General features: G+C 33.8%; 1 protein-coding gene across 3 annotated transcripts; it reads left to right on the plus strand.

Annotated features, from left to right (window-relative positions):
• The first annotated feature begins 347 nt into the window (after positions 1-347).
• Positions 348-4,617, plus strand: LOC127072776 (cysteine--tRNA ligase, cytoplasmic). 3 transcript variants are annotated; one of them, XM_051013483.1, is made up of 10 exons: positions 348-531; positions 1,078-1,263; positions 1,367-1,709; positions 1,802-1,942; positions 2,053-2,263; positions 2,348-2,823; positions 2,907-3,051; positions 3,159-3,367; positions 3,450-3,824; positions 3,899-4,617. In XM_051013483.1, the coding sequence occupies exons 2-10, from the start codon at positions 1,085-1,087 to the stop codon at positions 4,028-4,030; spliced, it is 2,211 nt and encodes a 736-aa protein (XP_050869440.1). In that variant the 5' UTR covers positions 348-531; positions 1,078-1,084; the 3' UTR covers positions 4,031-4,617. The 3 variants fall into 3 exon arrangements, with proteins under 3 accessions (XP_050869440.1, XP_050869442.1, XP_050869441.1); XM_051013485.1 differs by lacking the exon at positions 348-531 and adding an exon at positions 597-781; XM_051013484.1 differs by lacking the exon at positions 348-531 and adding an exon at positions 779-922.
• The last annotated feature ends 10,751 nt before the right edge of the window (positions 4,618-15,368 follow it).

Consider the following 15,368-nt stretch of genomic DNA (forward strand, 5'->3'; position numbering starts at 1 on the left):
AAAGATACCTGCAGCGCGACGAGAGAGTTCTGAAAAAAATTTCTAAATATAAAGAATGCGTGATTTTCTTTCTTTTTTATTCCGATTTATCGTCAAGTGAAAGTGTATTTGTAGAGAGATCGTAATAAAGTTCATTATTCGTTAAATTACCCTGCGTGAAATTTACTGAAGTAATTTATATGACTATGATAATTATACTACTGTAGTTTAAACAAAAACTAGTAAACTCAATTTTGCCTAGATTATGATTGAATAATTTTGATATTATTTTATTTCTTCCTAACATTTTATAGTTTTTTTCACTAGTATTATTAGGTAGCTCGGTACAGGATTGCCAACTATGTGATATAACCTAATAGAAAACTTAAGTAAATTGCATCAGCTATACATATAAAATAACAAATATAGTTTTGTTTTCAGTTTTTAATAATATCTCATATAAATATGATTATGTATTCTTAAATCACATATTTTTCAAGTTATGTTTAATTTATATAAATATAATAATTTATCGGAGATTTAAAATCATAGGTATGGGTATAATTATGCTTGTTTATATGTAAAAATAAAAGTGGAAATCGGATCTATGATCCAAATACATAATATTAAATATAAATTTTGTTTGCATCCGTGCTTGCTTAATTTGAATTTTTTTTTCATTTTGAAAATCTATCTGAGAATTTTCGAATTAGATAATAAAAAATTATTCGTAGACACCAATGTATGAAGAAATCACTAAGAATTTACTATCAGATTAAAGATTACTTCACGATTATTCCAGGTATGAAATGATGCATAGTTAGCTACGAATAACGTCATCTACAAGAGATTTTATAACACGTGTCTAACGCGTTGACAATATAATCATTTCCAAAATTTATTGAACTTTTATTTTATTAGTGTATTAATTATATTTTTAAAGGTTATTATATATAATAATACAAATATTTTTATATTGCAGAGATATAACAAAATTAAAATTAATAATAATTTTTATTTTGATCTTGAATTAGTGTTTTTATTTTTTTATTATTCTTTATACTTGCATAGAAAAAAATTAATAGAATTTATTTGTAGATTTTACATGGCGAAAAGAGTACAACCATCTTGGAGTCCTCCAGAAAGGAAGGCTTCTACTAAATTACGCCTATACAATAGCTTAACTCGAGAAAAGGAAGAATTTATTCCTCAGTTTGGAAATAGAGTTCTCTGGTATAGTTGTGGTCCAACAGTTTATGATGCTTCGCACATGGGTCATGCCAGGTATTAAAAAGATAAAGTTCAATACTTAATATAATGAAAGAAGTTATAAAAGTAATATTATAGTAACGCATTTATTAATAGTATTTGTATTTTATTATTGCAGATCATATATATCATTTGATATTTTACGAAGAGTACTATCAAATTATTTTGGATATGATGTCTTATATGTAATGAATATAACTGATATAGATGACAAAATTATAAAACGAGCCAGACAAAATTATTTATTTCAGAATTACATAAAAGAAAATCATAGTTTAGATAAAATATTAGATCATACAAAAATTGTTATGTCCAATTTTGAAAATGTAGTAAAAATAACAACTGATCCTGATAAAAAATGTATGTTAGAAAAGATGTTAAATAGAGTTGAAAAGGCTATAGAAAATCTGGAAGGAGCTGTCAAAAGTAAAGATGAAAATGAAATTATAAAATGTCAAGAGGTATTTAATATATAATTCCTTTTATACTTTTTTTTTAAGTTTAAGATTTATAAACAATTATATCAAATACATTGAAACATGTATTTTTATAGATATTATTGGAAGAAGCACGAGATCCTTTAGCCAACTGGTTAGATAATCAAAAAGGGGCTACTGTTGAGGAACATTCAATATTCACCAAATTGTCTCAACACTGGGAATCGGAATTTCACAAAGATATGGATGCTTTAAATGTGAGATATTATTGATAATGTATAATATGACATTCATATATGTGTGTGTATGTGTGTGTGTGTGTATTTATGTGTTAGTATTTAAATTCTATTTTTATTTCTACAAGTAGGTATTGAGGCCTAATGTCTTAACAAGAGTTAGTGAATATGTCCCAGAGATCATTAAATTTATTCAAAAAATTATAGATAATGGTTTTGCTTATGAAAGCAATGGTTCTGTTTATTTTGATGTGGGAGGATTTGATAAAAAGGATAAGCATTATTACGCTAAACTGGTTCCAGAAGCATATGGTGATACATCAAGTTTAGAAGAAGGAGAAGGTAATATTTTATAGGAATACAATAATGAATTGATAAACTTGCGAAGTAATCACATAACATAATTATTAATTATATTTTTAATAGGGGATTTAAGTACATCAGTGGAAACATTGTCAGAAAAGAAGTCAATAACAGATTTTGCTCTTTGGAAATGTTCAAAGGCAGGTGAACCTTGGTGGGATAGTCCTTGGGGTAAGGGTAGACCAGGTTGGCATATAGAGTGTTCTGTTATGGCATCAGCAATTTGTGGAGAAAGTTTAGATATTCATACTGGAGGTGTAGATCTTAAATTTCCTCATCATGACAATGAACTTGCTCAGGCAGAAGCACATTTTAATAACTCACATTGGGTTAGATATTTTCTTCATTCTGGTCACTTAACAATTGCTGGTTGCAAAATGTCCAAATCCTTAAAGAATTTTATTACTATACAAGATGCATTAAAAAAACATTCAGCAAGACAATTAAGACTTGCATTCCTTCTGCATTCTTGGAAAGATACTCTAGACTATAGTGAAAATACTATGAATATGGCTATTCAATATGAAAAGTTCCTCAATGTAAGAATTATTTAATATAACTTATATAGTATTTTCTAAGATATTTTCCGAAAAAATGTTAATTATAACTACATGTATTGTAGGAATTCTTTTTAAATGTAAAATGCAGAATCAGATGCTTAGGTAATGCAAGTAATACAAATATTTTTAGTAAATGGACTGATGCAGAAATAGATCTTAATTCGAAATTTTTTGCTTCAAAGGATTCAGTTCATAATTCATTGTGTGGTAAGTTTTATATATAGTTTAAAAATATTGTTAAATCTGATACAAAAGCTTCTTTATATGTTATCTCATACGTCGTATATTTACTATACTTGCTTGTTTGTTTATAGATAATATTGATACGAAAAGTGCTTTAGATGCAATTAGAGATATTGTAACACATTGCAATATTTATGTTAAGCAAAATAAGAATCCAAATACTCTATTACTTAGAGATATTGCAGTTTACATCACAAAAATATTAACTATCTTTGGTACCATAACTTCATCTCATGATAACATTGGTTTTCCAATTGATAACGAGACAACAAAGACAAATGTAAGTGACTTATACTCATACATAATTCCGTGATTATAATTAATTGGAAAAAATTATGTGTTACATTTATGATTGTATTTAGATGGAAGAAATCATTATGCCATATCTTGAAATTCTTTCTAAATTCCGAGAAAAAGTAAGGGATCATGCGAAACTTATAAAAGCAGATAGTATTCTTCGTGAATGTGATAAGTTGCGAGACGATATTTTGCCAACTATCGGCGTTCGCTTAGAGGATGATAGCGGGGATTGTTGCAAAGTAAAATTAGTAAATAAAGATGAGCTTTTAAAGGAGAGAGAAGCTAAGAAAAAAGCAGAATTGGATAAAATTTTAGAAAGGGAAAAAAGAAAAGTTGATGCAGCCGCTGCAGCTGTTTTGAAAGAAGCGCAAAGAAGAATTCCACCGGCGGAAATGTTTAAGTTAGAGAAGGACAAGTATTCTCAATTTGATGAAAAAGTATGTTAATTGGATGCAACTATTTTCAATCGTGTATTTCTCTGCTTAATAAATAATATGATATTCCAATTTAGGGATTACCGACACACGATGCAAAAGGTAAAGAGATCAGTAAAGGACAATTGAAGAAGTTACAAAAATTACAGCAACTTCAAGAAAAAAAATATAATGATTACTTAATGTCTAAACTAAATAGTACTAAGTAATCTTGTTCCAATTAATGTACTTGTGTTATTTTTTTTTTGTCATAAATCGCAAATTTTATTGACAAGAAAAGATTCTAAATATTAAAAAATGCGAACGATAGGTTTTTTTTTTTATTACGAAAATGCTAGTTTTTTGACGAAAGTATTTGTTTATTCCTTTCTTTTTTTAATAACTTTTCATTTTTAATAATATGTATGCATACGATATAGGTATGCAATCAAATACATTAAGCTTTGTTATAAAAGCAGTCTTGCTAAAGGCAAAATACAGCATTAAGTTTCATATTCATTAATTTAATTTATCTAAGAGAATAAAACTTCATCTATATTTTTCATTTATTTTAGTTTCTCTTATATAAGTAAAAAAATATATGTATTAAATCATTAATAACTTATACTTATATGTAATATCCTGTGTAATATGTGAATCTTCAGTTTAGTTTATTTCGGTAATGATAGACGAATTGTAATTATTTAATTTTTACAATCTTCCATAGAAATTTTAAATGGATCTTGAGCAATTTTGATAATGCTGTTTTGATACATTTACATATTTAATATCTATATATTTTTAATCATCAAGTATTATTTTATAAAGCTCGTTATCGAATATCATAATAATAATAATGTTAATATTGATATTTGGATAATAAATTATAAAAGAAAATATTACTTTAAATATATGCCTTATCGAAAACACTCGAAAATATATACAGTAACCACTGTATACCATCGAATTCGATTAATCCACGATCATGAGCTTTATCTTTGGCGAGTCCCAATCGTGCGCAAGCCTTCCTGAACAAAATAAACGTCAACCTGTTTCCATTTTACCGGATGAATTTGACGCGGCGTGTCGCCCATTATTAGAACATAATACCCCTTTCACAAATAGTCGGGTACGAGTCGACAGTGACAGCCTTATAAATGCAAAAGTGATATAACGCCAGACTCCATGGCGAGGCGGACCTGATATATGTTTTCTTCCATTCAACAAATGCTGGAAATGTGAAACGGACGAGCAGAGCTCAACCCATCACCATCGCTTTTCTAACTTTCTGTAAAATGTCTACGGAGCGATAGTAATGCGTTCGCGCTCCCAAAAACTCACCGGAATAATATGAAATTGCATATAACATTCACTAGAGTTTATATTATCAGTAGAATGCGAATGTTTCTGAAAGATAACTATCTAAGAAATATTCACATAAAATACGTAAATATGCACCAAATAGCAATATATTAATACATCATACAATATTTACAATATCTAAAAATATTTTTCGCAATCATTCTAGTTATTCGCGTTATAATAAATTACAAGCATTTCTTCTAAATATGATATTAATTAGTTTAAAATTTTTGTTAGTTTAATTAGTCCTTTTTTTTCTTCTAAAAGTTATATTTTATTGTTTAATTTTTTCCCCTATCACTAAGAATATTTTTTAAATACAATTCATATATAGCCTCATGAAATCATTTAATGATAAACTTATAGTTTCCGATTTGTGTATTGTGTCTGGTAAGGTTTTGGTAATTTAATAATAAATGCTTATGTCATCGTTTTATTTAATGACAAAATCGAACTTTTGGTATTTAAAAAAAAATTAAAAAACACTTAAATATATTCGCTTCTTCAAACAGATTACTTTATCTGAGATAATTAAATTGAATTATTTTCCAGAAGACAAATTGCTGCATCTAATACTGACTTAGGTATTTGAGATTATAAAAACATCGTTTGACATGATCCATAATTGATTACAGATTATTGTTATCGATACTGTACATACGAAAATTTACTGATAGAAAAAATTAATTTGTTGAAATATGTAGATATTCTATATGACAACAAATGCATACGCAAATCAACGGCATTTTTTACGATTGAAATTGATTGATCAATTGATTGATTCTCCGCGTTTATAACGAACTATATTTGCAGTTCGAATTATTGATAATAACATTTATTATTTTTTTTGTTTGTAATATTGCAATCGTTCATTTCAAATATGAACATTTGTGAGAATTGGTTGTTAATTAAGATTATTCTCTTTATTTTACAAGAGTATTGTATCCTTTTTTCGAGTAATAATATCTACGTTTTCCTTTATATTTCCCTGTAATACAATTCAGTCTTTTATACATTTTATCTAATATTTTTTATATTTACTTTTTTCAGTCTTTTGATATAACTACGTTTATACGTCGTTCATTACAAGAAGACTTTAGCTTCAGAATTGAGAGCAATTCTGGTTTAATATATTTCAACGTAAAATGAAGCTAGTTAATTAGGAAAAACGAAATGAGTAACTTTTGATAAATACTGTATTATTTCACTATATCTATATATTTCATTTCAAAATTATGAAATCGTTTGATTCTATGAATAATATCATGATTATATTGATTTTCTGCCAATCACTGTATCGTTCTCGTTTTTCCTATCGGTAAAACTATCTCACATTTAATCCTTTCGTTACGTCAGCACTGTCAATGAATACGTTGCTGCTATACTGCCAGTCAGAATGCAAGTGTGCACTTCATCGCGGACCGAACGTATAATTTATCGCTGATAGAGTTGATATTTTGTCGCGTCATATACATTATTGATCTCTTAATGAAATCGTGTGGAATTAATATAATCAAAGTTGTAAACTTTTATGCGATCTTCATAGGACTCTTCAAACTCATTGCAAAGTCAAATAATTATCATCCCTTTGACACTGTATAACATTTATTTGAAATATTTTTTTTGACATTTTTAATACTAAGGGAATTAATTATGAGTATATATTTAAAACTAACATACTGTATATCTAATCGAGAAGGCTAAATAATTTGATAGCATTTTATATATAAATTGTGTATGCGTATATAAAAATGAGATTATGAAATGGATGATATATTTTAGTTTTACCGTGAATTCTTCTTTGCAAGTTTCCTACAAGATTCAACATTTTTCTCAAAATTTTTCGTACGAGTATATGAAAAAAATTGAAAAACTCGAGCAGTCCATGTTTCTCTCTTATTCTCTGCTTCACTTTTTCACCATTATTGACGAGGAAACGAGTGCACGTTACTAAGAAGAAAGGAAAAAAATGGTAAGTTGACGTTAACAATGCGTGACGGTTGGTGCAAAAAATATGCTCTCGAATATAAAGTCAAGAGAGATGAAAAAGCAAACAGACTTCCTGCCCGAGTTTCCTCTCCTCCTATTTTTCAACTATATAGACACATACAAATAAATACACACATATATATATATATTCGGTGTTAACGTCGCGCGTCCAGCGACGAGTGGCGTGAATGAGTACGTAAATTTTTTCGGGAAAAACGTTCGATTTGGGAGACAGAGCTCTCGAAATGCGTCGATACTTGATTGACGTTTGAATGTTCTCTCGTATGCATATAAAGTTCACCCTCTTTCCATCGAGCCTTTGCTCGCTCTACTGCCCCGCTTTTATTTGGGAGATTCCATGTTCGGTAACTGTTGTAATTTAACGAGCATATTTCTTTTTGGTGTTACCGCGGATTGAGAATGTGTGCGAATCGTCGCTTTTCTTTTCTTTTTTTCATTGTTTTTTTTTCTCTTCCTATTCCATGCACTTTACTTCTCACCTTCGTTTTCCGTCAGGTCGATCAGGAACCTTTTCGAAGGTGCAAGGAGGATGCCATATGAAACGAATCAAAAAAGAAAAAAAAATTATATGAGAAAGAAACGATGCAAAAGAAAGTAAACGAGTAGCGAAATCATCGAATCGTTTCCTACGTGGAAGCCGACGGTGCAATGTAACCGTTAAAAAATTAGAATAGTACCCTGGAGTCCGTAATTTCGAGGACCTTATATTTCTTTCTTCTTTGTTAACTTTCTTTTACTGCTTTCGAAAAATTTAGGGCGTTAGAAAGTCAGGCATTGCTCATGGTCGTGCGAAAAATTCGTTGAATCAATTCATGACTTTTTTCTAACTATAATTTAAACAATTCAATCGCGGTATATTTGCGAGTAGATTTTTTGATAATCGAACGATATAATTTTATATAGGTAAATAATCGAGCTTTATAAAAATAGCACGAGATCATTTATTGAATGAAGTGATTACAAATTGTGTGAAGAAAAAAGCGATGATTCGTACCGATCACAAAGAAATTCGCGTGTCTGGTCCAACAGTAACGGGTAAGATATAAATAATGTATTGTTGTTTGCGATTCAAGGGTGCTCATCCCTGTGTCTGATTTGCCACATAGGATACATAGGTGTTGTATGTATGTACGAGGGGTGGCCAGCAGGGAGGCGGTAGAGCCCACCTTTATAACTCTATCGACAATTTTCGGTTACCCTCTTTCGGTTTTTCGATTTACGTCGTTCTTTCTGCTACGCTGCCTCTATGATTTATCTTTTTATCACCAAAAGCGAGCTTTTCGAACTTGTAATATTTTTATGGGCGTTAACTATTAATTCATACCAAAAAAAGAAATATCTATAGAAAAACTCTAAATATCTTTTTATTCACCGTATAGAAAAACAAATATTTTGCAAGTATTTTTTTACCTTGACTATCGCATTATAAATACTCGAATCTCCTTTAACAGTAGCTCTGATTATTATTAGCCGCCACAAGCCTTTTCTTCGTATGCAAATTAAGAAAGAAAACAGTCACGATATCTTATACAAATAAGCAGTGTCCCATTACCGAAGTGGGAGGTTGAGTTTGTATATAAGCGTATAAAAAGCCGCAATCGCAACGGGCTTTCAGACGTGTATGTTTTTTCGTTTGACACGGAGTGGCAGACCCTCACTCAAAAAAAAAAAAAAGAAAAAACGCTTTGGCACCCATACGTCTCAGTCGCGTAATCGTGTAATCGTGCCCTTTTATGCTAATCGGCAACCCTTCCGCGTTTAACCAGCTGCGCTAGGTCTATTGTCTCGACGAATTTTTTCGATTACTTTTTTCTCTAACGTGTTTCGATCGTCGCGCATAAAACTAAACGACGCGTTTCGATCCACGTGTCTTACAGTTTCGTAGCGGGCTACTTTTTACCTTCTAAACTACGTTTGAAAAAAGGGTTGCCACGTGGACGCGCGTGTATACGAGCTCGTGACGTGGGTTGGAAGGGTTTGGAAGGAGCAACAAAAAAGGAAAGAAAAAACTTTCTGTTCTAATCGAAAATGAGAGTCTCGAGACGGCGGTCGCAAATCGACGTAATGCGTTACGCCCTTTATGAATTTTATTAAGGTTTTTCTTTTTTGGCTTTGAACGCGATCTAATTAATTATTTGTAGGTATAAAATAAAATATATCGTAATGATATTTTATTAGGAAGAAGAAACTCTAAAATATATTTAATTCATGTTAAATACAAAATCCAAAGATTATTATTTATTAGTTAAAGGTTTCGAACAAAATTAGACGAAGATATCTAAACGTTTTATTATTGATTGTCGAAAACTTATTTTCTTAATTAAATTTCAACGAAATTTTTGTATTTTCTAAACTTAAGACATAGGTATCAACAGTGAAGAGAAGGAAGAGGCGTGCGAAATGGAAGTCATAGAACTCTAAGCCTCGCCTTGGTCAAAGGGGTGGGAAGCCCTTAACCCTTTCATTCGCAAGGCATGCGCACTGCATGCGAACCATGCAATGCAACCTTGGTAATTGCTGCATTTGAGACAAAATGGTAGACATTCTGCGATGGCGATATTTTATGCTTCTACCATCTCAAGTGAAATTTGCTGGTATAAATGTAATCTAATCTCGATAAGAACGCTTATGTTTCAGTAACACGTAAATATGTATTACATGTACGTGATTTCCTCTTAGACGAAGGGTTTAGTTCGCATAAAAAAAATGTAACAATAAAAGAAACGACGAGAACTAATCGAAATAATTTTTTTCAACAAAAAGAATACGATAATCTTCTCTTTTTTTCTTTTTCTCTTTCAACGAATATACTGCTTTCAGAAGAGAGAGAGAGAGAGAGAGAGAGAGAAAGAGAGAGAGAGAGAGAGAGAGAGAGAGAGAGAGAGAGGAAAGAGGAAGAGAGAAACCAATTACTGAGCAGAACCCAAGATTTGCGAGGGCAAAGAGAATCGCGGCTGTATCTTCCTCGAATTTTTCTCTTTCGAAGGTCGACGTCTTCGAGCTCGTTCCGTAGTTAGCGGGGCGTGTCTCCAGTTTCTTTGAATTAAACATCCTGTCTGCTTCAATCGGCCCTTCCCTTGTCCTTCCACCACCGGCCCTTTCTCCATCAGCCCTTGCTTCGCCAATGAGTCCAGAAGTAAACTTGCTCTCTACTTTTTTCCTACTGCTTCTCTTCGCCCTCTCACTCTCCTCTTTCCTCGCCATCACTTTCTCCCCTCCTTCTCACCTAACTCGCGCCCTTTCGAAGATGGGTATTCCTCGCGACGGTGGAGGTCGAAGGTGAATTTAAAGGTTCGACCCTTTGCGAAGAAGGCCAACGTTTCAAGATCTATTTCTTCATAAATTTATAATCAGACTTTCGCGTCACGTTGCTCTTATTTCTTTCGCTCTTTATCTTCTTCTACTTCTTTATTTCCCTCTTTTTTACAATCCACGTCTGTTAACAGGAGAGTTTCATGTCCTTCGTTCTTTCGTCTTTCTTCGCTTACTCTCTTTTGCGAATCAAAGTGTAAAAGGAAAAGAAGGAAAGATAGAGGGAAAAAGCTCACGTATGCACTTATCTTCATTTCCCATCTAATGGTGAACCATTTCGTAACACTTGGAATTTTTATTGTTCGTGATAGTCTCTTTTTTTTTGATAGTTCTTTAAAAAATCATTAAAAATTTATATATCGAAGAATTTTAAAAAGTAACCGGTGCTCGTTCGATGTGAGAATAATTTCTTTGTATATTAAATAATTAATACATTATCAAATTTGCGGACAGGATTGTATTTCATAAATATAAGTGTATTTTTTAAAGAGATATTGGAATGTTATCTCAAGATTTTTTGGTCATCATTAATATCAGATTTTAGTGCTCGAACCGAAGTACATTTTTGCGTTGATATTGGTACTAAGGGAAAAGGCGTGAGGGTGGTAACGCAAACTCGTACTTGCGTAAATCCACTGTAAGAGTATGAACCTATAATTCGTGGCCTCAGGTGCCGTATACTTGACAGGGTGTTTATGCCGGAGCCTCTGGCACTTTTCTTTTACCAACATTTATTTTTCTTTACGTTCGTTCTCTTTGTACGAAAGAAAAGAGGACGCAAAGAAAAAGAGAGATAGATAGTAGTGAGAAAATGATACGAAATTACCTTTATTTCTTTTTTTTCTGTTTTTTCTTTTTAGTGAATTTAAACGTCTAACAGGAGTCTCGTGTCGCCGTCCAATTTGATTTCATCGAATTGATTCGTTCTTTTGATCATCGAGATGCCTACTCGAAAGGAAAAAGGCTTATCGAAATTGTACAAAGTGTCGGCGATTAATAGCGTCGACACGCGTTGCGGAGACAAAGTGGTATAAAAATGACACAAGGGTCCGCGGTATAGGTCTTTAAAAAGTATGTAGGGTCTTTCACAGGATATCGTGCTTTTTGTGTCAAATCGATCTGCACTCGATCCAGCGAGGGCGTCACGAAGGTGATGCATAACGTTTTGGGCGTTGCAGGACCAATATCGAGGGGTGTCACTTTTCATTCATAGATTTCGTTAGACCGACGACATACGTGTATCACGTGGAAATTATTTCTGGATCTAAGGCTCCACGAAAAGGAACAAATTTTAATACCTTGTCATTCTATTCCGCTTATTATTTCCTGCAATATAATTTACTTGCTTTTATCAATCCCCTTTTTAACATGGAACTCGTATGTTTCCAATTTGATTACGTTACAATAGATCAAATGTTACTATAGATATTTTCTTCGATGCAATTTTATTGAATATACTACCTGTATACCTGGCTACGTAAATTGAGAAGAATATAGAAGAATAGGAATATATAGGATATGATCAAGAATACGAGTGCGAACCTTGCTTTCTCCACATAAGTTTTTCCCTTTTCTTTTCTGCCTATCAATCTAGTCATGTGACTCCTCTCTTCCTTCCCTCCATACCCTACTATCTTCCTTTTCCTATCCACCTTCCTTCCTCTTTCCCTTTGCATTCTCTCCCTTACTCCCTTTTCTCTACCCTTTCAAGTTCCTTACAGTATCGAAGACGTACGGCTCGATATCCTACGGGCGAGTTGCTCTGGCGCACTCGAGAAGTCCACCCCAAAGATTTGATCAGGAAAGAAAGATACGCGGGCAAAGCGACGCGCGAGGCAAAGGGTGGGACCCTAGTCTTCGGCCGAAGGCACCCTTACTTGCCCATCGCCATACCTCGGTCCGCACCCCACGCGATGAAAAAAACTTGGCTACCCCTAACGATTTTTTTCCTCAACCCCATCTCGAGGCACACTAATTACGTTTTTAAGCGAAATTACTTGGCGCTGCTGCCGGCACGAACCGAGTTTGCACGCGCGCGCGCACCCGTTGCCTCGTACGACATTAAGGGCACTGCCTAGAACCAGAATGATGGTGATGGTGGTGTTGGTAGTGGTTGCGAATGAAATACCGTGGGGGTGCAGTTTTTATGCTGAGAGTACAATCCTAAGGAACGTATAGCGTACCCTTCTTCGTCGCACGAACACCCTCCGCGTTGAATCTCTGATTACAAAATGTTAAATGGCATCGTCGGCCTCATTACTCATCCAAATTTTATTCGTTCTGGCAATTGGCCCCCGCAGAAAAAAGTCGGCACACTAAGAATCGGCCGTTTCAGCAGAAATTTCGTTGACTCTTTCCCTTTTCTTCATCCTTCATTTTTCTCTTCCCATTTCATTATAGAAACTCCTTTTTTCGATCTTTTGATAATTTCGTCTATTGTCATAATCACGTGTGCTTAATATTCTCTCGCGATTTTCTTTTACCCGAAAATGATCATTCTCTTTTTCTTACGGGACAGAGTTCGTTCCTTTGATATGATGCATACTAATTTTCTTCCCTTTCTCTCTCTCTCTCTCTCTCTCTCTCTCTATTCTCTAGAATTGTTACGGATATTTCCTTTACAAGCAGATTCCGGTACGCCAGTGGAATTATCGATGAACCTTAGAAATCCCCGTAACAAATCTCTCGAACAACCCTTCCCGAATGGATAGGGTAGTGGTAGCGGTGATCGAAGCACAAGTAGCAAAGGCCTATGGACAGAAGTTGCGCGCATCTCATGAATAATTTCTTTCTCTCTTTCTCTCCCTTCTCTCTTTCTCTCTTTTTCTCTTTCGTTCTGTCTCTTGTACCATCCTCTCTCCTGGGTCGATGGTACGGCTGGCAGAGTTAGGTATGAGGGTGCAACCGGACCTAGGCTCGCTGCAAATCCCTGTAGATAAAAAGTCCGCTTGCCTCACCCCAGGCGCTATCACCCCAGCCGATAGTAGTGACTCACCCACGATCACTCAATACATTTTTTTCAACCCCTCCGTGGCACAGATCCGTGTGGGTTCGCGCGGATGGAAGGGACGAATCCTTTCGCCCTACGTTCCTCGCTCCTTCTACTTTGAAGCCTTCACCGAAAAGGGTTCATCGACCCGAATTTGAAATTCTTTCTCTTCCACTGATCGCACGCTCCTGCATGCCTCGTTTCTGCTCATGTCCAGGGCAAAGTGCATGACGCTGGAAGAATCTCGTTAAAGACGCGTATGTAGGTTAAACCGCACCACACTGCATTCCGACGTAAATACGTCGAGGGTTGCAAGGTAACTCGAACGAATGTTAACCTATGTAGAGCGAAAAAATAAGAAACCGTTTTTCATTCATAAAAATTAATTTTTTCAAGGTTGCACATGCCAATTTTCGTTGCTTGCTTTCTTTTTACGGATTTCTTTCGATAGTTTAATTTTCGTTTTAACAAAAACTTTCGTTTCGTTTGACGTACGAAGTAGTCGTTTTTCAAGATGTTTCGCGAACCTGTCTATAGAAAAACCTTGGGTTTTTAAAATAGTAGGTCTGTAGTCATTCGAAGGAAAAGTTTTCGAACTAAGAGCAACGTCTATATATAATTGGAGTAAAAGGTATCCTAAACCTAAGCCATATTTTGTAACATTCGTTTTTACTTTCACCTTATCTACATTACCTTATTCTATGATTTTGACTTTACTGCCTATACTTCGTTTATAAAATGTGCATTTCCTCGTTTTACCTAGCTCTATCCTTTTTTAGTTTTGGAAAGACCAAACCTTGACTTCTTTTATGCTTTTTTATGCGCGCATTATTTTTTATGATTTACGTTGAGCATCTTTTCTTTTACCTTTTTTTTTCTACCTTTCTCTCTTTTTCTTCCCTTTGTATCTCTTCGTCCTAGCTTGTCATCGACCAGTCCTCGTCCTTTATTTTTTTTTTCTATTTTACCATTCTTTCCGTCTTGTTTTCTTTTCCTCCTACCTTCCATTTTCCACTGTTATATTCTTCTTCGATAGGCTCGTGATACAAGAGAGAGAGAAAGAGAGAGAGAGAGAGAGAGAGAGAGAGAGAGAGAGACAGAAAGCGAGAAAAAAGGTAGAGAGACAGAGAAGTAGCTAACGGACGGGAAATTGTGATTTTAATTTTTAATTTTTTCTCTCGAAGTACAGCGGCGCTTGATGGCGATGGAAGAGGAGGACGCTTAAATAGTTGATGAGATATGGATTTTTTTTCGGTGGGCGGTTGATTAATGCAGGTCGTATGCGCGAACTTGGCAACGTGGGGTACTTGGTCTATAAAAGTATAGATACATTATATAGCTGAGTCGGAGTGGTGCTAGGTACGAAAAGGGGGATAGAGAGGAAGAGAGAGACGGAAGTCTGCCGTTATAACAGCGGTTGTCGTTAAAGGGTTGATTGATTATTCACTACATAAAAGCTTGTTACCAATGAAAAAGTATACTTCGGAATATTATTTTATAATCTGGTTGGCCATATTTTATTAGAGAATATATTGAAACATATTCGTGGATTTCATAAAACATTGTTTGGAAGGATATCAAATAAATTGGCAACTTAATTAAGTACGATTAATTGTTATCAATGAAACGTACATAAATAATCTATCTCCCCCTTTAAACGATACGCCCTTCTAACTTTTTCGATCGTTAACACAAATTTATTCGAAAGTTTTTGCTCTTCGACACGCCCTCCAAGATCTTCTTTTATCCACGTTCGTTTGCGAATTGAAGCGTAAAGTAGATTAGGTAATTATTAAAAAGAAAAGAAATGAAAAAGAATAGATAAAGAAAAAGAGTTGAAGGAAGGAAAAAAAGATTTCTTTCAGAAAGGACGAAGGTCAGAGGATCTTCTCGAA

The sequence above is a fragment of the Vespula vulgaris genome, chromosome 2 (genome assembly GCF_905475345.1).
Source record: "Vespula vulgaris chromosome 2, iyVesVulg1.1, whole genome shotgun sequence".
NCBI classification, from domain to species: Eukaryota; Metazoa; Arthropoda; class Insecta; order Hymenoptera; family Vespidae; genus Vespula; species Vespula vulgaris.